This window comes from Chionomys nivalis, chromosome 10 (genome assembly GCF_950005125.1).
Source record: "Chionomys nivalis chromosome 10, mChiNiv1.1, whole genome shotgun sequence".
Taxonomy (NCBI): domain Eukaryota; kingdom Metazoa; phylum Chordata; class Mammalia; order Rodentia; family Cricetidae; genus Chionomys; species Chionomys nivalis.
This window is the reverse complement of record NC_080095.1, coordinates 26,447,396-26,470,831: the sequence shown is the minus strand read 5'-3', so window position 1 is coordinate 26,470,831 and position 23,436 is coordinate 26,447,396. Positions and strand designations below refer to the sequence as shown.

General features: G+C 47.8%; 1 protein-coding gene across 8 annotated transcripts in view; it reads right to left on the bottom strand.

Annotated features, from left to right (window-relative positions):
* The window catches only part of Ttc7b (tetratricopeptide repeat domain 7B), a 215,232-nt gene that overhangs the window by 175,797 nt on the left and 15,999 nt on the right, over nucleotides 1-23,436 (bottom strand). For 7 of the 8 annotated variants that reach the window (XM_057782135.1, XM_057782137.1, XM_057782136.1 and 4 more), the window contains exons 2-3: nucleotides 15,920-16,074; nucleotides 11,559-11,727 (exon numbers count right to left, since the gene is read on the bottom strand). In XM_057782135.1, the coding sequence (XP_057638118.1) occupies nucleotides 11,559-11,727; nucleotides 15,920-16,074 (324 nt within the window). Of the gene's footprint in view, nucleotides 1-11,558; nucleotides 11,728-15,919; nucleotides 16,075-23,436 lie in introns of those variants that run through there. The other variant, XM_057782142.1, reaches the window with a different exon arrangement.

Here is a 23,436-nt window from a genome sequence, read left to right as displayed (position 1 = left end):
AAATAAAAACCCAACAGGTGACCTAAGCTTAATCATAAAAGACCAAAGGTTTCAACACAATAAGGACGTCGGCTCTAAAGTACCAGCCTGTGCAACTACGCACGGAAAGGAAGAAAGGAAGGAAGGAAGGAAGGAAGGAAGGAAGGAAGGAAGGAAGGAAGGAAGGCAGAAGTAAAACTCTGTATGCAGGTGTCATAAGAGTAAACAGAAAACACTAAAATCCCTTGAAAAGACTATGAGAGTAAAGAGTTCAGCTGGACTGTGGAACATGGAACAAACACAAGAAAACCAGCCGCATGTCCACGGCAGTGAGCAATCTCAAAACGAAATCAAGGAAGCAATCCTACTTACAGTAACAGAGAAAAGAATAAAGTACTTAGAGTAATATGTTTAAAGGAAATAGAAGAGATGCCTTCTCAAAGAACCTAGACAATATGCGTTAAGTGAAAGAAAGCACTCCATGCTCATGGATTGGAAGATGACAATACTGTTCAAATTCTCCTGCCCTAAAGTTTATATGGATATGTAAGGAATCAACAGAGCTGAGACAACCTTAAGCCGGAAGAGTAAATCAGAAGACTGCCCAAGTCCAAGGCTACAGGGATGATGACAGCGTAGCACGAAGGACAGACACTCACAATTATGTTCAACAATAAGCATGGGAGACAATTCAATGGGAAAATAATGGCCTTAACAATGGTTCTAAAACAACAGGAACTCCACACCCAAAAGAATGAGTTTGGACCTTCCCTCATAAAAATTAAAAATAAAAATTAACTCATGATGGATTTATGAGACCTAAGTTTATGAGTTAACAGCACAAAGCTCCTTGTAGAATAAACCAAAGGAATAAATCTTCCTTGCTTCAATTAGCCAATGATTTTCAGATACAAAACCCAAAACAGAAAATCACTGGCCTTAACAAAGCTCAGTTTTTCAAAAACTATGATTACTGTGCTCTAGGAACATGGAACAAAACAACGCTGATAACACACTGCCACGCCCATAGACGCCTCTTTCCACAGTGTGTGGTGCTAACAGAGAGACCCACAACTGCTGATGAAACACTACCACACCCAGAGACCAGAGACGCCTCTTCCAGCAGTGTGTGGTGCTAATACACTGCCATACCTATAGACCAGAGACGCCTCTTCCCGCAGTGTGTGGTGCTAATACACTGCCATACCTATAGACCAGAGACGCCTCTTCCCGCAGTGTGTGGTGCTAATACACTGCCATACCTATAGACCAGAGACGCCTCTTCCCGCAGTGTGTGGTGCTAATACACTGCCACACCCAGAGACCAGAGACGCCTCTTCCCGCAATGTGTGGTGCTAATACACTGCCATACCTATAGACCAGAGACGCCTCTTCCCGCAGTGTGTGGTGCTAATACACTGCCATACCTATAGACCAGAGACGCCTCTTCCAGCAGTGTGTGGTGCTAATACACTGCCATACCTATAGACCAGAGACGTCTCTTCCCGCAGTGTGTGGTGCTAACACACTGCCATATCTATAGACCAGAGACGCCTCTTCCCGCAGTGTGTGGTGCTAATACACTGCCACACCCAGAGACCAGAGACGCCTCTTCCCGCAGTGTGTGGTGCTAATACACTGCCACACCCAGAGACCAGAGACGCCTCTTCCCGCAGTGTGTGGTGCTAACAGAGACCCACAACTGGACAGTGGAGAGCCCAGGGTGAGAGGCTTGGGATCATTAGTCCTAAATGGGGTGTCTTTATCAAACTCCTCTCCTCGAGGGTCAGGGGTCTAAGCAGAAGAGGAGGTGGGAAGATTCTAGAGCCAGGAGATGGTGGGTGACTCCAGGGAAAGAGCCATCCAGACACAACACGGCTGGTGCACACATGAATTCAGAGACTGTGACAGCATACATAAGACCTGCAAGGTCAGACTAGACAAAACCCCGTCACACAGGAGAACACAAAATCTCACTCCTAACCAGGAAGTTGTTTGCAGCTGATAGCCATTGGGTAAGGGAAAAATCACCTCTGAACAGGTGAAACTCCTTTGGAAAACAGTTTTCAGTTCCTCAAAATGGTAAACTCAGAGGTACCTCATGATGCAGTGACTCTTGCATACATTTCTAGTTAGGGACACGAAAATGCATGCCCATCCCAACACATACACAGCTATTTCTAGCAGCATTACTCCTTGAAAACATTTTTTTTTTAATTTTTATTTATTTATTTATTTTTGGTTTTTCAAGACAGGGTTTCTCTATGTAACTTTGGAGCCTGAAACTTGCTTTGTAGACCAGGCTGGCCTTGCACTCAGAGGTTCCACCTTCCTCTGTCCCCGGAGTGCTGAGATTAAAGCTGTGCACACCACCTGAAAGAGGGCTCAGCAGGTAAGGGCACTTCCACTAAACCTGACAGGCTCAGTTCAGTTCCCAGAACCCACATAGGGAAAGCACTGAATCTTGAATATTGTCCTCAACGTCTGTATGTGTGTTGTGGTATGCACATACACACACACACACACACAAACACAAACACAAACATTTTTAAGCTATAAACAGTATTCTGGAAAGATGGTGGGACAGAAATTTGTCATCCAACTTAGGTCATATAGCATAGGCATGATTTGTCTGTCACACAGTGCTGGTCACACAGTGCTGGACACACAGAGAAGGCTGACCTTCACATGGAAGGAGGACAGGCACAGAATCTGTACCACTCAGCTTTCCACTGCTGTAACAAACACCCGAGGAAACCGACTCAAATGAGGGCAGGTTTCTCCCAGCCCACAGTGGCTTCAGCTCAGGGTCACCTGATCCACCAAATGGCCTGTGACAAGCGACACCACGTGGAGAGGGCGCAGTGGGGCTGAGAAGGAAGGAGGCAGGAACAAGGTGTACCTCTTCCAGGGCAGTCCTCCAGGAAGCTCCTTTCCCTTTCTTTCTTGGTTTTTCAAGTAGGGTCTCTCTGTGTAACAGCTCTAACTGTCCTGTAATTCGCTTTGTAGACCTGGCTGGCCTTGAACTCACAGAGATCCACCTGTCTCTGCCTCCCAAGTGCTGGGATTAAAGGCATGCGCCACCACGGCCTGGCAGAAACCTCCTTTTTCTACCTAGACCCCATCTCTTTCTTTCCATTATATCCCAACACACCTCTACCTGCTGGGGCCCAAGCTTCAACACACGAGCCTGGGAGAGCATTTCATATTCAAATCCTAACACAAATCTGGCCATTCTGCAGAACAATCTAGAAATCCTTCTCTTTTGATACAGAATCTCTATTTCTGGGAACTTCCTATGGAAACCATGAGGAATAAAGACAAAGCCCAGGCTAAGAGGTGCACATGACTGTCTTAGGGATGATGATGAGAAGCTAAAAACAAGAACTGTGTCCAAATAGAGGCCTAAGTGACAACTTACCCACACAATGAAAACTTGGATAATTGCTAAAAACTACAGAAATATATCTGTTGTTGGGATAGGTATTCAAGAACTCTAGCAAAGGTGGAAATATACAGAAGCAGCGTATGTAAAAAAAAAAATCCCATTTTTATAGAAAAACCCAAACTAAGCAAGTAAGTATAGTGAGTGTCTGGAGAACACAATAGATTGCTAATAGTTATGCCTCTGGGGAGATGATGTGCCCGAGTCCTTTTGACGCGTCTACAAACTGGATATAATACACATACATTTGTCTACACTGAGGGGAGGGGTCAAGAACTCAGACCAGGGACAGCTCGAAGCACCACTCCTGGCTCTAGTGAGACCTAACCCAACCAAACAAGTGTGCAAGGGGCAAAGCCTTCACTGCTGTGCAGATGTGAGGATGTGGAGTGATGAGGAGGCAGCCATATTGTTCCCCACCTCTGACGCACTGAGATGACGCCTCACAAGGTCCTGCGCTTAAAACATTTGCGTGTTACAAAGCATTTTCTCACTTATCCCCTTTGGTCTTCTCCACACTCTTGTCAGAGTACTTTGGCCCCATTTTGTTGGGGAAAAACTATAATAGTCAGATTAAATTTCTTACAAGTCACAGAACAGAACCAGAACAAATCAGGGTCCGACCTCAGGGTCATGTGCACACTACAGAATTCCAGCTCTGCACTGGCCAGATCCTGCAGCTTCTTTGCAGGGGCTGACACCTTATGATACCCCTGAGTTCCCAGGACAAGTGCATTCCCAGTCTACACACCTGCTCCAGAGCTCTTTATAAAGACAGGCCAAGGAAGCTGAGGCTGTAACAAAAGTTTCTGCAGACTGACTCATTTTCTTGCCATTTTCGCCTAACTGCCCAATGCCTGAGGCCAGACAGATGTAGCTCTCCTCTAGAACCCTCCCTCGAGCCTAGCTCAACTCCTCCAGACTGTTCTTCCTACCCACTGGACAGGGCTGCTCCCAAGGCCACAGTGACCTGTCACAGGGCAGTTAGCCGGCTCCCCCATTTGCCTGTCAGGGCTGCCTCAATGAAGAAAGGGAATAGAAGGCTCTGGATCTATCTGAGGACTCTTACTCAGAAGAGTCACTACTATGGATATTTGTCATGGGAACTTGCCCTTTCGTGGATTCTGAAGTGGGCTACCCCCTCTTCACCCGCTCCACGCTGGGCCCATTCTGGATATTGTCACAATACGTATACATCATAGGTATGATGGGATGTATACTCCATCAAGAATGGGAGTGCAAAGCTGTCAGGGCCAGCGAGACTCACTGAGGACCTGGCTGAGTCCGGATCATCAAATCCAAGAGACACAGAGCCCAGACCTACTCCACTTATACTTACCCAAACAGGAATCAGCAGGACAGGTGATCAACTTGAACAGGAACCATAGGAGGACAGGTGACCAACCCAAACGGGAACCAGCAGGAGGACAGGTGACAGAGAATCAAAGTGGAAGGACCCAGATGCCACTGGAATTGAGCTAGGTTTTCTTTCATCTAAAGAAATCTTGAGCCGGGCGGTGGTGGCGCACACCTTTAATCCCAGCACTTGGGAGGCAGAGGCAGGCGGATCTCTGTGAGTTCGAGACCAGCCTGGTCTACAGAGCTAGTTCCAGGACAGGCTCCAAAACCACAGAGAAACCCTGTCTCGAAAAAACAAAAAAAAAAAAACAAAAAAAAAAAAAAGAAATCTTGGCAGAACTTCAAAGGAATTTTTGCCTGAGCTGAGGTCAGTGTGCCAGACACGGCTCCCTCGGGTCTACCTGGGCAGGAGCTGTGGCCCCGTGTCCAGAGAGCCCCATGGATGCAGCATCAGTGGCTGGCTTTGGTTTGTACTGCCTCTCCCGCCTTCTCTGTGCACAAAGCAGACCTGCGCATTTCCTCTGCCCAGCAGGCAGCTGGAGCGGGCAGAGGCATGGCACGCTACCTCTTTACCACTTCACCTGCACCCAGCAGCCACTGACCTTTCTAGTCAGATCCGAGACTGTCCTCAGATTTTCTACTGTCCTTGCCACCCCATACTAGCATATATGAGCAGGCTGAAAGATGAGCTTTGATGGCCTTTCCTGGGACTGAAGCAACTAGCTAAGCAAGGAGCCAGCGGGCCCATAAGCTTCATCCCACAGCCTAGAGAGCAGTGCGACTGTACCACCTACCTGGATGCCTGAGACACAGACATGAACAGTCTAGAACCAACATCCACCACACCTAAATTCTCTTAGCAGCCTAGAACAGAGTCGTAACCGTGACCTGAGAGCGTCAAGAAGCCTGTCTCTATTCCTAGGAAAATCAGGGCAACTGCCTAGAAACACTATTCCAGGGGGAAAAATCAGCTTTGAAAGGAAATGCATTTCCAAAGTCAGCCTGGTGTGTGTGTGTGTGGGGGGGGGGTCCTCATCTCTTCCTGACATAGGGGTTGTTATGCTTTCATTGCTTTGTTTTTTTTAAAATTGAGAGGGAAATCCTAATTAAAGATAAATGCTTCCTCAGTGGTATTAATGTGTCATCTTCTTAAAACATGGTGATATTCAAGTCACAGCTGCCCACTACCTGAAGAATTCCCAATTCAATTTGTTTTTATCATTTTTTTTGAGAGCACCCACATGCTCAGGACTAAAGAAAGTGTGGTGGCAAAGAAGCAGTGCCTGATGTGAATGCCAGTCATCCGTAGATCATCTCCGAGGTGTTGAGTTAGCCTGGCCCTGTTCTGGGGGAAGGCTCCTCAAAAACAGCAATTTCAGGAGCTTCTTCCTTTGCTGGCAGACGCTCCGGGTCTGGCCGATGGGCTGATCGCAGTGAGCTGAAGTGTGTGGGTGTGTGAAGACATTGTGCTTTCAAGCCGAGCCTGACTAAACACAAACCTTTTTGAGCACGTCTTGTTTAAAGACTATGGCTCTCACGCTTTGGGGAAACTGGCAGACTTGTGAAAAGTCTGGCCTGAGAGCTCTCCTAACTTTTGTGCAGCCCACTGTGGAAAGCAGATGCCCCAGTTCCTTCTCTCACACGCTGCTTTATAGAAAGGCTCCTAACGCACAGAGTGGACAATCAGGAGGAGGGTGTAGGGCTGCGCTGGTTCTAAGTAAAAAAGCAGGCGACAAGCACTGAGACGTTCTGCGAAGGGGAGCCTGCACATGGTTAGCTGTCACCCCTTGCTGCTGTTCCTCTTCACACGCTGCCAGGAAGCAGAGTGGTCTGGGAATGCTGCAGTCTGTAGAGAAAGCTAGCTAACACCACGGCACGGGCCCCTTGCTCATGGTCGGTAGAAGAGAAGAGAAGCCCGGCCGAAGGTATTTCCCTTCCTCTGCGAGTCCTCCTCACCAGTGTCTCCAGCCCACTCTGGAGGAAGTGGTGTGGGGCGTGGGAATGCTTGCTCCTGAAGAATATTTCCTGAACTGACTGCACATCCTAGCATGAAAGGCCTTCTGTGATGAAATCATTAATGGAAGCCCTTCCAAGTCAATCCTGGACAAGATTAATGAGGTTCAGGGCACACATCCAGGTCCGGCACACATCCAGGCCCTGCCCCCAAGCAACCCTGTTTAGATACCTCTCCAGCTATCCTGAGCACTGGCACCTAACTTATCAGCTCTTAATGCCTCATCATCAGATAAGCTGCCCTTAGAGGTTTCCCCCCAACACATCCAGGAAGTATGACCAAGAGGCAGCAGAGTGTTCCTGCAGGAGAGCTAGCCTCTCTCCTGCTCCAAACTCGATTCCTTAGGCTGTCAGGAGAGGTACATCTACTGGTTGTCAGGTCCAAGGGACAACTGGAACAGAAACAAGCAAATCTGCTCCTCTGCCAAAAGGTATACCGAGTGCTGATGTGCACCCCTCCCCAACACACTTTTATCATCCTCTACAGATGAGGAAAACGAGAACCAGTGAAATGATACTGTGCCCACAATCCTTGGACTTCCAGACCCTGTGAATAAAGGCAGAGATGTCAAACTCAGGAACAGGGAAGAGTCAATGAAGCGGTTCTACAAAGGTTCCCAGCACAGTATGTTTTCCCCAACTAGGACAGAAGTCACAGAGCGAAGGAGAAAACTTTCTCATCAAGAAATTCTCCTTGGGCAGACAGACTGTAAGAGCCAGAGGACCGGGGAGTTTGCTGTGAGATTGTGTCTCCTAGCAAAGGTTAGAAGCTACACACATAAAGTCTGCTCAGCATGACTGCCTCAACAAGAGCTGAAGAGGGATAACTCCAATCAATATGCCAAAGGAGATGGGGAAAGGACCTCAGGGCCTCAACCCTCACAACTACAAGCAACTAAGGAATGTTGAGAGTGGAAGAAATGGTCTTCCCCAGGGAAGAGCACTACAATTGGTTATCCAATATCAAATGGTCAGCCCTGAAATATACATACAAGTAACATTATACAGACCAAATAGGTTATATTTAAGAATACACACACACACAATGTATATATTTAGGAGTATCTATGTTATATGTACAAAGTATATAACAATAATCAATGAAAAAAGAGGGCGTGAATTTGAAAGAGCAAGGAGGGATAAATGGAAAGGTTTAGGGGGAGGAAAGAGAAGGGAGAAACGATGTAATTATAATCTCAAAAAATGTCAAAAAAGAAAGTAAGTAAGTAAGAAGTAAGCTAAGAAGGAAGGAAGAAAAAATTCCCCTTGGGTTGGAGAGATGGCTTAGTTGAATACTGACCAGCTTGCATTTCCCAAACCACTCAAGGGAAGGCATAGCTCTGCACTCATCTCTGAAGTCAAATCTTAGCTCAACCTCTTCCTAGCTGAGGACCTGGGCAAGTTATCTAACCTCCTGTGGCCAGGTTTTCTCCTCTGCCAAATGGAAAGAACAATGGTCAGCATCATGGGCACCGTGAACACTGAGTAAGACGCCCAAATGAAGGGCAAAGAAGACTCAGTATCCTGTGGGTCATGGATGTCACTCCTACAAATCTTACCCAGTCCCCTCTCACACATATATCTGGCGCTGTGGCCCACAAAAGGTTCTTGAGAACTGATACTGGCTTCTGCTTCTCAGTAAGCAAAGGCTGACATTCTCTGGCTAGAGGACAGCCTTCCAGCCGTGGTCCAATGACATTTGTTGTCTCTGAAAAACCCTGGTCAAGTAAGCCCTGTGACACCATGAGACACCTAGAAAGTGGCAGATAATTCTGCCTACGGCTTGTGCAGGAGCGCAGAGGGGTAGAGGTTGAAGGCATGCCTACCCATGGGGCTCCTGCCACTTAGCTATAGCCTGACAAGACAGTTCTTCCTCTCTTCCAAAGAAGACAGTAGAGAGTTACATGCTTCTGATTCTAAGACAGTAAGGATCAACTCTAAAGCTGACAAAAATAAACTCACCACAGGAGGCCTTCAGTCAGCAAAGCACTTCTTCTGATTTAAGGATACCTATAACACCATAAATCCAGACTCCCCAGTCAAAGGTCTCCTCTTGGGAAATCTCTAGGCTCTTGGTAAAGAAACAGAGCTAGTACCTCATGAGCTCCCCAAAGAACTGGTTTGTCTTTGGACATCTCCATGAAATGGGTGGGCAAGGTATCTGTGATTGTCACCTCCAGGCCCCTCCCAGTTCTCCACTGATACTTCTTAAGTTTTTTTTATTTTATTCTATTCTTCTGTGTATGAGTGTTTAGCCTGCATACATGTATGATATGCACCACATATGTGCCTACTGATGGTGATGAGCCACCAAGTGGGTGCTGGGAATCAAAACCAGGTCCTCTGCAAAAACATCAAGTGCTCTTAACCACTAAGCCATCTCTCCAACCTAACTAACATTACTATTATACTATGTGTCAGGCAACATTTTAAGATAGACAGACAGACTGATAGATAATTTTATATAATCCTTATAAACCATGAAGACTTTGACAAAGGGAACACTGAGGGACATGAGCTGTAATGCTGCCAGCATGTGGCAGTGACAGACAGGCCCTAGCAGATACTAAGAATTGGTGCTCACACTATCATCCTGCATGGCCCCTCACCAGCAATCCAGGCTCTCAGCGTCTGGGTCCTTCAAGACTGCTGCTGTTTCCTCTAGGCCCAGTGACCATTCATTGACCCACTACATGTATGACTCTGCACCATGCCTGCAGGTATCAGAGACTAACAAAAGCCACAGGTCTCATTAGCCAAGGTCTCAAGAGCCAGTGTCAGTCTTGTATCTAAGTGCCCACTGCTAAGTACATTATTACTCAGGGCCAAACTCAGGGACCACAAGACTGGGCAGGCAGTGACCTGCAGACAGACAACGTTCACTTTTCCATTTTTAGACTGAGGGGGAAAAAAAGCCTAAACTCTGATGCTAAGAAGACCCAGAGCCACCCAGGAGCCCTAACCAACAAACCAACTCCCGGTTACAGCCCACCAGCCCCCAGGCTGGTCATTAACTGGAAACTACCCAAGGAGGATTTGCTCATTCTACAGTTTTGTTCCTGGCCTGGAGGAGTGAGCATACATTCACGTGTGCTTGCACACACAGCTAGCTCTAGCAGCCTAAGACTCTTTTTTTTTTTTTTTTTTTTTTTTTTGGTTTTTCGAGACAGGGTTTCTCTGTGGCTTTGGAGCCTGTCCTGGAACTAGCTCTTGTAAACCAGGCTGGTCTCGAACTCACAGAGATTCACCTGCCTCTGCCTCCCGAGTGCTGGGATTAAAGGCGTGCGCCACCACCGCCCGGCTCAGCCTAAGACTCTTAGGAGGTGCAATGCACCAGAGAGAGAGGACGGACTTGGGGTGCAGCCCCTAGGCCCCTGCTTCTCAGATAGAGGCAAACAAAGACAGATACTCTCAGAACCCAGGAGACAGCCTCAAAGGACCATGCCCATTAAACTGCTTGAGCCTGTCAAGAGCAGTGATACCTTTTCCCAGCATGCAGGAACATTTAGATAATTAGATGAAAAGGGAAGTTTTGGAGGCTCCTGGGAACTGAGTAAGGACATGAGGCCTCTCATAAATCTCTTCAGAAGTAAGCCTTGGGCTTGCCTTGTTTGGTGCCATAGAGTATGGGTCAGTCAGACAGGATGGACCAGCTGTGGCCCCACATCTCAGCAGCACACAAGTGGCCAGGTCCCTGTCCGGGGTCAGCCACAGTCAGGTGCAATGTGTACCTGGGAAGGCGGGAGGCTGGAGGCCAAGCAGAGGCTTCATGCTGCCCATTTATGAATGCTGTAGCCTTGGGAAGTCCAGTCTGAGTATCCCTACCCCCGTGAGTCCAGAGAGCCTTCTACTTCCTTCTGAGAAGGTGGTACTCTCCCAGTCTTCGCACGGCTATTGTCTGGGACAAGCATGAAAGCATCACTTACTGGGCACCGAGTAGGCGCCAGGTGCCACGGTAAGCGCTTTCTGCACACGATTTGACCTCCTCCTCTAACCACACGGCACAGATATGACCAGATATGACCACAGAGGAGGGATGGGCAGCTTGGCGATAGCACTGGCCAGACAGCAGACACCCTGCCTCCCATCTTTCTTCTCCGCACACTCACGCACGCAAGCTGCTTCACGCCAGGAGAGAGCAGCTACACTTTCCTTGTCCCTTGAATGCAGATCCTTCAGAGGGCTGCTACAGCGATGGCTATGAAATCAGCAGTGGGCCTTAATTAGCCCAAATGTAGCACCAACAAATAAAACATGGTTGGTCCTGTGGCCAGAAGACCATATAAAGTGAATAAAACATGGTCGATCCTGTGGCCAGATGACCATATAAAGCAGATAAAACATGACTGGTCCTGTGGCCAGACGACCATATAAAGCAGATAAAACATGACTGGTCCTGTGGCCAGACGACCATATAAAGCAGATAAAACATGGCTGATCCTGTGACCAGATGACCATATAAAGCAGATAAAACATGGCTGGTCCTGTGGCCAGACAACCATATAATGCGGATTCCTACATATGCTGTGCGGCCACGTAATTACCAAAAAGTCACTACATAGATGGCATGATATCTAGAAATTTTACCAAAAGGTGGAAACTATAGAACCAAGGTGCTAAGGAAACAAGGTGATGGGCTTAACATCAACCAGCACACGGACTGACCCTGGTGGCCTTGCTGGGAATAAGAATAACAAAGTTAATCACCAGTCAAGAGCACAACGGTCAAGCAGGGGCCTAGAGGAAAGCACGCGGTCCTCACCTTTGGTAGCATAGGCTTCAGCGATCATCCGCAACCTGTAAGGAGGTACAGCTGTCAGCGGCAAGTCATCAAGGCCCACCCGGGCATAGATGTTCAGGGCTTCTTTATAATCTCCTTCCACATAATTCAACTTGGCCATGATCAGATTGGATTCTTGTAGGAATTCTGACTAGAAGGAAAAAGACAGAAAAAGAAAATTCTATAAGATTACATGCAGTGTCCCTAGGCCTCGCTGCTTGTTTCAGGGACTCCCACAGGAAGTACCACTGGTCACAATGACCCCAAAGTGCGAGCAACCCAAGTGTCAATCAAAGCATGAGCTAGCCATAAAGTTATTACTGTCATAATAAAAAAAAATGAATTACTGATACATATTACAAGATGACCCCCATTGGTAAGGAAAGTCCAGAAGGGTTGAATTTACAGAATCATAACTATGAGTGTGCCTGAGGCTGACATCAGGCAGTATGGGGCTTCTTTTTGAATTAATGAAAGAAAATGTCTGAGAACCAACAACGTTGATGGTTGCACAATTTCAGGAATACATGAGAGTCTCTCATCTGTATACTCTGAGTGAGTAGTTGGCCAAGTATGGGACTTACACCCTAATAAAGCTAAACTACACAAACCCCTGCAGCTCTCCGCTGGCCTGGGCTGGATCAAGGAGGAACAAAGGCTTCCAAGGCAAAGTAGAGAATATGAACATTGTCTCAAAAGAGGGAGGTGCCTGATATCCAGGTGGGTCCTGCCCAAGGTGGTGAGCAATACCCAAGAGGGAATCCAAACCACACAAAGTCAAGATTTCCAAAGGGTACAAAGGCAGGAAGCCAGTCATGATGGGGAAGCTGAGGTCACTGACCAGGGTCCCCCTTCTGTGACAACTAAAGGGTCACAGTTCCACCCGTCCCCTCCCCCATTATCTACAGACTCATCTTCTGCCGGTCTCCCCTACACCCTATCAGCCAAAGAGAGAGGAAGCGCCCAGCTACCTAGATAAGGAAACATCCGTTCTCCTCTCCCAAGACTTGTTCTTGAGCAAGGCTAAACTTATGTACACTTAGAAACAAGCAGAGCCAGTAGCTTTAGTGAGTGGGATGACAGGGCCCTTGGGACCACACAGAGTAGAGAAGAGCAGCTAAGGTGGCTTCCAGGTAATTCTCAGAAGGGAACAGAGGCCGCAGGCTGCCCTGGAGCAGATGAGAGGGTGAACAATAAGGGCCAATGGCAGCAAAACGAGTCAGGGGTGGCCCAAGGGAGACAAAGCTGTATAAGAACTCAGAAGTGTATTTGAAGACAAAGACTAAAGCAGACTTGTGAAGGGAGAGAGGGTATAAAGAAGCCCCACCACAGGGGCACTCAACCATCAGAATGGTTTCCTAGGGAGTACTCTGGCACCTTCCCCAAATGGGGATGGAGATTCTGTTTGGAAAAATCTAAGGGTTGTGGCTTGCTTACTGCCACTGAGCTATACACCTACAAATGATTAGATGAGAAATAATTTTATGCAGCATGTATTTGCCACAAGAAAAACACAGAATACAAAAAGGAAACATCTGAATCAGCTTGAAGAAAATGACAAGCTCAGAAGCATAGGATAACTGGTCCGGGAGGACCTTGCTAGTTGAGTCCATCCACAGCATTGTACAGTCAGCAAACAGCCAAGCTGAGGCCAAGGCCACTGAGCTTCCCTGCTGCGGGGAGAAGAGCCCTGCACAGAACCAGGGCTGCCCTGCCCACCATAGGCAGCTTCCTTGTCCTCTGACCTCTGGCCCCAGATCTGCCTTGGCCGCATTGCCAGTTGGATCTACTCTTCATGTCAGATGGACTCTTGGTCAAGGAAAGAACGTCACGTTAGTGTGAACAGAAAACATGTACACATACAATCTGTGCAGCTCTAGAACACTCTTTACAAGTCAGGGGACAGTAAAATCCAGTAACTGGAGAAAATTCAGTAAAAGCAGTAAGATACCAGTGGATAACCCACGTCCGGTGTATCATGGTAAAGTTTTAAAGAACTTCCATACTTGAACCCCAGGACAATCCTGAGAGACAGGAAGTTCAGAGAGGCTAAGGAACTTCCCAAGATCACACGACTTGTAAAGCCAGACTAAAACTAAGTCTGGAATTCCAATATGAAATTCAACATTATTACCACACTGGGTTGCAAAATACGGAGAACAGAGACAGAAAACAGATGACTAACGTTCCCAGAAGAAGGTAAGGGGTTAGGAAAAGAAATGAACTAGATGTCGCCTCTTACTACGTATTCACAGAGTCATACCTCCATACTGGGTCTGACCGGTTGTCGTCATTACCCCGGGGATCCACTGTTCCTCCTCCTCCTCCTGCTGATCAGTACCCATCACCAAAGTTAACAGTGCCCCCAGTTAAGAAAAGATGCCAGGCAGACAACTGTACCCTAACTGTGAGGGGAGGCCCAGCACTGGCCACGAGTTAGCAAGTGAAGACCAACTTTTTCATTATTATTATTATTAGTTTCATTGAGCTCTACATTTTTCTCTGCTCCCCTTCCTTCCTCTCCCATCCCCTTCAGCCCTCTCCCATGGTCCCCATGCTCCCAATTTACTCAGGAGATCTCGGAAGACCAGCTTTTAAAGGCTCCAGTTGCAGCAGTGTGTCCTTGATCCCCTGAGCATCCTACGTGACAATGAAGTCTTCAGTTAGCTTCTAGAGCCAGCTCACGCAGCAGATGCGGAGTCTGTTCACTCTGAGAGGTCCCATGACATGGAATACTTGGGCCAACATTGTCCAAGACCTGTTACAACAGCGCAGAGGAGGGAGCCGGATGACAGAGGAAGGTCACAGCTTGAAGCAGCCAAGAACTGGGAGGGTCCAAAGGGTCCATCTCAAAAAGCCACTCCAAACCTACCAAAACTGAGCCAGAGGAGAAAGGGACCTCCCAAGGCCACACAGCAAGTTGACAGGAATCACCAGTTTCCAATCTAGAATTCCAAAAGAATATGGCCTTGGGGTTAGAGACTGCTCAGTGGTCAAGAGCCTGTGTTGTTTCTATAAAGGACTTGAGTTCAATTCCCAGCACCCATATGGTGGCTCACAACTGTCCGGAACTCCAGTTCCAGGTGCTCTGACACTCTCCTCTGGCCTCTGAGGATATCAGGCACACATATGTTACACAGACATACATGGAGGCAAAGTACACATAAATATAAAATAAAAATAATTTTTTTTTAAAAAAAAGACTATGGTCTCTCTGGGACTGAGGGGAGGAAGGGTGCACAACAGAAAAGTGCAAAGGTCAGGGGCAGCCCAGGAGGATTTTGGGACAGAAAGAGAAAGATGAAGTCAACTTATCAGATAAAAGGAAGAAGAAATTGTAACTTCCAAAGTTCCCCAGAAACTGTTGTCCTCAGTGGAAAACATTCCAGGAAGGGCAGAGCATAAGACAGGCAGGCCGGAGGAGGTGCCATCAACTAAGCCAGGGTGACAGACTCTGGGATCACCCAGGAGACAAGCCTCCAGGCACACCTGTGTGAGCTATATTTAGCATCCGGGCATGAGCGTGAGGGATTAGTTGTGGTGGGATCTTAAACTGAATACAAAGGAGAATGCTGGTTGAGCACAAGCGTCCTCTGCTTTCTGCTCTCTGACTGTGGATGTGACCAGTTGCTTCAAGCTCCTGCTGCCTTCTTTGGCTTCTCTCCCTTGAGTTCCTTTTGTTGGGGGATTTTATCACCAGGAAAAGAAACTAATATATTGAGAGTGATGTCAGGAAGTGGCAGAGGCTGGACCCCAGGGCTAGAAGAGGGGTAGGGCAAGTAAGGTGAGCCATGTTCTATGAAAAACAAAGGGATGGTCAGGTTCACAGGAAACAGGCGAGGAGAAAAGGAGCAGACTAAGCAGCGGAGTCCAGAACAGAAGATGGAGGGGCAATGCCTGAGACGGCCTGGACCAGCAGGTAGCGAAGGAGTAGCCAAGGGTGGGGGAGGTTCCTGGTTCTCTTCCACCATGAGGCAACACCTGGCCTATTGGCATCAGCTCTGGCTACAAGGGTGTATGACATTCATTAACCACGTGATTTAAGTAGGAAGCTAGTCACTAATGTTGAATTATAATTAATAATGAGACTGTTTCAAAAACCTGGGGAGAAACGATCCCCTCACTCAGAAGAATATGGCATTGCAGAGACCCCTGCGAGGCTGGCAGTCCCACAGGCTGGGCAGCCTAGGGTGGGTGTACTGATCGTGCAGGGAGCGTGCCTGCTGAAGAGGACAACGCCAGCACTGTACAGGTGTGCTGCAAACATACCCTGCTCACACTGTCCCAGGAGATGATGGCAGCACCACCCACCACCCCTTTCTGGTCCCAGAGGCCCACAGTACCTTGAGGTTCCCTCGGTCCAGGGCGGCAGTCAGATGCTTGCGCACTTCAGTGAGCTGGGGTCTGGGGCCGCGGGGACTGGCTCCCTGGCGCAGGGGCTTCTCTTTCAAGTGCTGCTCGAGCTTCGACTCCCCTAGGAGAAGTTCAGCCATATCATCTGCAAAGAAAATCAAGACGATAAATGGAAGCAAGAGATGGTGTGTGTGCTGGAAAGAAAGCCCCAGGGACCTCAGGACCCTCATGCTCCAAGGTTCCAGGCTCCTGGCAAGGCTCTCAGGAATCTTACAGCCTAAGGCTGGGTCTATGTGAGGGACTGTTTCTTAGCAAGGAGCGGCAGCAGTGTTGGTTCAAGCACGCAGTCATTCCTCTGCCTCATATCTACCGAATCCAGAAAGATGGCTACATTTTAACATGGAGATTCAAGTTTGGAAAGGTAAAAACCATTCTGTGATACTGAAACATGATGATCTTATGATACACATAATCCATTGTGGTCTACTGCCAAGAGAAGAGCAGTGGAATTCCCTACTCTGCCAGTCTACGGCGTCACATGTCCTGAATGAAGTCTGGGGACACCGTCCTGGTCACATGTCCTGAATGAAGTCTGGGGGACACCGTCCTGGTCACGACTATACAGCCCTGCCTTTGGGGAGTCTTCGTAGAAGTTTAGCTCATAAAAGTATATACACTGGGGCTGGAGAGATGGCTCAGGGATTAAGAGCACTGACTGCTCTTTCAGAGAACCCAGGTTCAATTTCCAGCAGCAGCATAGCAGCTCACAACTGTCTGTAACTCCAGTTCCAGGGGACCAAACATCCTCACTCAGACATACACGCAGGTAAAACACCAATGCACACCTAAGTTTTATGTATCAAGTAGTTATAATCTCCACACCACGTTGGTTAATTTGCTTTAAAAAGATGCCAGGTACAGCTCTTAGGAACCCACGCATCCAGACTGTTCTGGATGAACCCAGAACAACTCATACCCCAGCCTGACTATGGTGTATTTTGCTGTGACAGACAGACAGAGGTAAACTAAACATATAGTCAGCTTGCAAAGGTCTAGAAGGACTCTATTACTGGTGGGGTCTAGGAGACCTCAGCTGGGTTACAATGGACTTTAGGTTGGTTTGGGGACAGTATTCTTTTTTGTTTGTTTGTTTGTTTTTCGAGACAGGGTTTCTCTGTGGTTTTGGAGCCTGTCCTGGAACTAGCTCTTGTAGACCAGGCTGGTCTCGAACTCACAGAGATCCGCCTGCCTCTGCCTCCCAAGTGCTGGGATTAAAGGCGTGCGCCACCACCGCCCGGCTGGGGACAATATTCTTGCCACAGAATGGAGAACAGCTTTGTCTATGTTGCATAAATTTACAATTAAACAGTCACCAACCACCAAAGGCCCAGTGACCTCATCTTTGCACCAGTTCACCCAAATGGCAGGAGCAACGAGCCTGGGTACTGCTGTCTGTGTTCTAAGGATAAGACCAGAGTCCTCGGAGGAGCTAGAACCCCAGAACAGCTAAGCTAGGTTCCTGAGCATAGAATTCCTTAGATGTTTGGGATGAAAGCAAATGTCTCGTAACATAGAGTCAGGTGGCCTACAGCAGCTTCCAGTGCCAGAAGAGAAGGAAGTTACACCCACAGAGGGCACATGGACACAGAAGGTGGCTGGTGCAGACGGCAACACCTCCAACACCAGGCGGGTGGGAAGGAACAGGCAGCAGGAAAAGCTGTTCTCACAGTTTTCTAGAACCAGTGTGCACTTCACAAGCACAGCACATCTCAAGGGAAGCCGGCCACATCTCAAGTGGTCGATAGCTACCCGTGGCTAGTGACATCATAATGAACAAGAGTGAGACCTGTAGAAGCTTGTCTCCATATTCATTTCTGTGTAAGTCTATGACCCCATAAAGGTGCCTGAAATAATTAACAAAAAAGTGTGAGTAACAAAATTGGGGATCTATGTATATTTTTATCTTTATAGCTTAAATTGTGCACACTGAACAGAATCTTTTATTAGTTTGTTTTTAAACAAAAAACTCCTGGTGTAAGCTGTCCTGGAACCTGTAATCCTTCTACTCAACTTCCAAGAGCTGGGATCACTGGCGTGCCAGCATACAATGGGCCAGGAGTGCCAGCGTGCAACAGGCCAGGAGTGCCAGCGTGCAACGGGCCAGGAGTGCCAGTGTGCAACAGGCCAGGCAGAGCTCAGTGGTTTTTCTTTCTTTCTTTTTTTTTTTTTTCTAAGATAGGGTCTTATTGTAAAGTCGTGGCTATGCTGGAACTAGCTCTGTAGACCAGGCTGGCTCGGAACGCACAGATATCCGCCTGCCTCAGCTTTGAAAGTGCTAGGATTAAAGTCGTGCACGTCACTTTAAATTGTATATAGGGGGAAATGGAACTTTTCCTTTAAAGTTGTGAATTTCAATGTCAGAGTATTTATTAACCATAGTATTGATAAGATTATTGATCATCAATCTATGCGAACCTTTTCCTGTCTACTTTGGAGAGCCCAGCAGGAAGGCTACGAGGCTGAGGGGATGGCACACTCTACCAGAGCCAAGGACAGGAAGGACGGAGAACAAAGGTCTGGAGAAGAGAGCAGGTAGGTAAGCTCAGTAAAAGGCTGGCGCAGCAGGGAGGAGACAAGTGTAGCATCCAAAGCCTTAGAGAGTCTCCACACAGGTCAGCAGAGCACCCAGCGTGGGGCACACTCAGGTACCCTGGAGACAGCCCGATTACTATTCCCTGAAGGACACATTAAGATCCTACCCAGGCATTGCGAATGTTCCCCGTCTCGGGCAGGCCACCCCAGCTGTTCCAGAAGCCCAATCACCCTCACCTGGGTGTTGGTTTACCCGTCTGCTCCATTTAGGCTGTAAGGCAGAATTCCGAAACAAGGGCTTGTTCTTTCCAAATTGCAAGTGAGGCACTGGAGTCGGTGCCTAGTGCCAAGGCTCTGGACCACATCCTCCAGGCTTAACCCTCTACTGCCTGAGGCAATTCCCTGACCCCACCTTGGCTCCTCTAATATTACAATTACTCATGGCTGCTGCGGTTGTTTGAAAGAAAATGGCCCCAAAAGGGAGTGGCACTATTTGTTGGTATGGCCTTGTTGGAGGCAGTGTGTCACTGTGGGGCAGGCTTTGAGGTCTCCTTTGCTCAAGCTTCCCTCAGTGTGACAGACATTTCGTGTTGCCTGTAAGATGTAGGACTCTCAGCCACTTCTCTGGCACCATGTCTGCCTGCACGCCGCCATGCACCTGGTCACCATGATGGACTAAACCTCTGAAACTGTAAGTGAGATCCATGCCCAATTAAACGTTTTCTTTATAAGAGCTGCCATGGTCATGGTGTCTCTTCACAGCAACAGAACCCACTAAGACAGCTGCCCTGCTACAGACGACCCTTTCTAGGTTTCCGGTGGTATGTGCTTGCAAGTGGCAACAGCATGGTCGCCAAGCCAATTCTCCTCACTGGACCCCCAAGGCTGGATGGGTCTGTGCTGTCTCAGAACGCTAGGTGCAGGCCATGAGAATAGCAGAGTGCACTGCAGAAGGGCTCTGCCCAAATGCAAGCAGGCATGGCAGCAATCAGTTACTACGGCAACACTAACTTCTCTAGCTCCTGCTGAAGTCACTGCTCTTGTGACCTGTGTTACAGTGTCCTAATATCTGTCAGGGAAGAAGCAGGCTTCCAGGCCAACAAGTGCTTATGGTCTGACTTTAAGTTTAGCATGATAACAAAAAAAAAATCTCATGAATGCTTTTTTTACTCTCTAGGTTCCCTTTTAATCTGCTGAACAAATGGTTTTCTTTGTCCTCTTCCAAAAAAAAAAAAAAAAAAAAAGGTGAGTCCCCTTCACTCATTCTCCCAGTCAGAACAGAGAATTAAGGCATCAAGAGCTTTTGCCAAAACATCTTTCAAAGACAAGACTCAGCTCTAATGCTGGAGGGGTCCGGGTGGCCCATGTGGACTCTGCCTGAACCTGTCAGAGTCCTATGGGTCCCCAGTTCACAATCTACCAGCAAGAAAAGGGGCAGACATCACTAAACCAGTTCTTACTGCCAGAAATATCTGGCTACATGCTGGGACAATGAGGCAAGAAAGAAGAAAGGCACCCCCAAGCCACAGGAATATTAATTTCATGTGGATTAAAGAACTAAGTATAAAAGGAGAAAGCATCAAACAGACTTGCACTCCTCCGAGGGTGGAGCTATGGAGATGGAGTTTGTCCCTCTGGATCAGTCACAGAAACAACCCAGAAGACGGGGAAAGGACAGCACAAAGGTCTGAGAGAAGCTAACAGACACGGAGCTGCCCTCGTGTCCACTTGTGGCCTGCCCTTAGAAGTCTGCCCACCAAAGCCTTGAATCCGAGCACCTTCCTGCTCCTGCTTGCACTGGCCAGGCACAGGGCAGAGCACGAGCGAGCGCTGTCTCCAGCTCCACAGGGAGCAGCAGGACGGCAGTGGCCAGGCCTGTGGTTTCCATGACAGAGAAGCCCAAGCAGCACGAGGCGGGAGAAAGTCTCAGCCTTAGACCTGAACCAGGCTTACTAGCTGTGTGGGACTGACAAATAGCTTAGTCCTTATTAACTTCCTCAGGGCAATTGGAAGGCTCACACAAGGCATGCAATGCATATAGCACACAGCAGGTACAAAGCAACACCAGCTACTAGGAATGATCCTTTCTTTCATGAAGGGCCCACTATGTCCCAGAATAGTGACACTGGATACTATAGGGCCTAAAAGCTCTGTAAGACACATTCCCTATGTTTCTGGGGTCTGCAGCATTATCAGAGGAACGGAATACTGGGGACCACTGACAGCCCGGCCATAGCATGCTCTTACTATACACATGGCCATGTGCCAAGCAATTCCTAAAAACATCATTAAGGTGTGAGTCTATCATTGTCACCATCTCACAGTGAGGCAGGCAGGAGAGAGAAAGCGGCATGGCCAAGGCCACAGCCGGATCACCCTGAAGCTAGGATCTCTGACATCCACCCATCTCTCCAACACGCCGGCACAAACCACATGGACCTTGGCATTTCAATGTGTTCAGCCTCCATCCTATGCCACTTGAGTCCTGCGGTTTTAGACTGGGCAGGTGGTGTTGGAATCCCCTTCCTGTCCCATCTGCTCGGACTCTCAGACAACCAGAGTGAGGAGGGGATGTGAGGGGCCTGAGTCAGACTGAAGTGAAAGAGAATAATTAAACAGATGGGTTTTGTTGTTGTTGTTGTTGTTTGTTTTTTCAAGACAGGATCTCTCTGTGTAGCCTTGGCTGTGCTGAAACTCGGTAGACCAAGCTGGCCTTGAACTCACAGAGAACACCTGCCTCTGGGATTAAAGGCGTGCACCGTCCCCGGCTCAGATGGAATTATGTAAGCACTTGTGTGGTCACCTGGACGTATGAATGCCCCTCTCTGATCAAAAGGACAGTGTATGCTGTGATGTGCGCAGGCACTTAGAAAATGGCTGACTCACTTCCTCTGACTTCTGGCTCACTGTGGTCACCAGAATGACTTGCTTGGGCCTGTGTAGATAGGGCCCAGAGCAAGCAGCAAGGCCACATGAAACACAGTGGCACTATCTGAGCCATGACTTGATGCGTGAGAGCCCATCTAAGATCCAAGAGCAGCAGGCTCCAGGCTGAGCTCGCGGGTCACAGAAGCATGAGTGCCGGTGAGCCTGGAATCCCGGTGAGCCTGGAATCCCGGTGAGCCTGGAATCCCGGTGAGCCTGGAATCCCGGGGATCCGAAGTGGTTACTGTAATAGGCACTGTGTTCTGAGCTGGTTTGTTACACAGCAATAGCCAACAGTCTCAAAGACAGGAGGTTTAAAAAGCAAAATACAAAAGGAGGTCTATAAACCGCCATTAATGTGTGGAAGGAGAAGTCAGGAGGTCTATAAACCGTCATTACTGTGTAGAAGGAGAAGTGAGGTCTATAGACCGTCATTACTGTGTGGAAGGAGTAGGAGTCAGGAGGTCTATAGACCGTCAACACTGTGTGGAAGGAGGAGGAGTCAGGTCTATAGACCGTCATTACTGTGTGGAAGGAGTAGGAGTCAGGAGGTCTATAGACCGTCATTACTGTGTGGAAGGAGTAGGAGTGAGGTCTATAGACTGTCATCACTGTGTGGAAGGAGGAGGAGTCAGGAGGTCTATAGACCGTCATTACTGTGTGGAAGGAGGAGAGAAGTAAACGAACGGCTCTGAGGGTGAAGCATTGCAATGCAAGCCTAACATCTGAGTTCAATTCCTCTGAACGATGGAAAGTTGGAAAAAGAAAAAGTTGTCCTTCTACCTTCATCCGAATACTATGGTACATTCATGCCTGCTTCGCCATAAATAAAATTTAAAATACATGTATGGGCAGGCTACTTAGAGACATCCCCTACAAAGCCCCAAGAGTGGCTGTGTTGGTGAAAGGCTATGCAAGCAGGCAGCATGGGACGGACATTCATCTTCCACACTATAGAAGGCTCCTCATCTACAATGGAAAACTTAATCATTTTCCAAGTGTAAAGTGAAAACCAGTATCTAGATTGTGAATGTCTTTTCCAAGTTTGTTAGTGATATAGTAGGAGACTCAGTCAGTCATGCAACCACATGGTCCATGCACACACACTAACAGGCTTTGGGTTAGGTGATTTTTGTCTGACTATAAGCTAATCTAAGGGCTAAGCTATGACTCCTAATTCACTGAGTGTACAAAATATACTTTCCACTTATGAGGGGTGTGATGTCTAAGTTTTACTGTCAATGTCACTAGATTTAAAACCACCTTGGAGATACACCTCTGGAAATGAGTATGGGTAGTTAAAGGAGTGAAACTATCTAACAGGTCTAACAAAGGAAGGAGGACCTGGGGTCCTAGAATAACAAGGGCAAGAGGAAACAATCTGCAGAAGGCCAGCATTGACCGCTCTCCATTACCTGATCCACTCATGGTGAGCAAGTTCCCATAGCCACAGCCACAGCCACAAGCTGTTCCTGCCACCACGCCTGCCCACCATCGTGGACTGTGTCTCCATAAACTGTGAGCCTGAATAAATCTTTTCTCTCATGAACTGATTCTCATCTTGTTTGTTCATAGCAATAAGAACAGTAACTACTACAAGGAATTTATCAGGACATAACACCATTGTCAAGGGAAAGCATCCAAATATCCTTGAATTATTGATTTTTACTACTATGTACATTCATTTGCTAAATAAAACATTAACCGGTTAACTAATTATAATTTTTTATTTGTTTGTATGTGCACGCATCACAGTATACATGTGAAGGCCAAAGGACAATTTCTGGGAGTTAGTTCTCTCCCTCTATCATGTGTGTCCTGAGGATAGAATTTAGGTCGTCAAGACTGGCAGCAAATGCCTTTACTCACCAAGCCACTTCACCAGCCCTAACCAGTTCATCTAAGAGGAAAAAAGGTGACCTATGTTATGGTGTGCCCTGAATTTTGAGTGGTTGCTCTTGACCCCCTACAGAGGAGTTCACAAGACTTC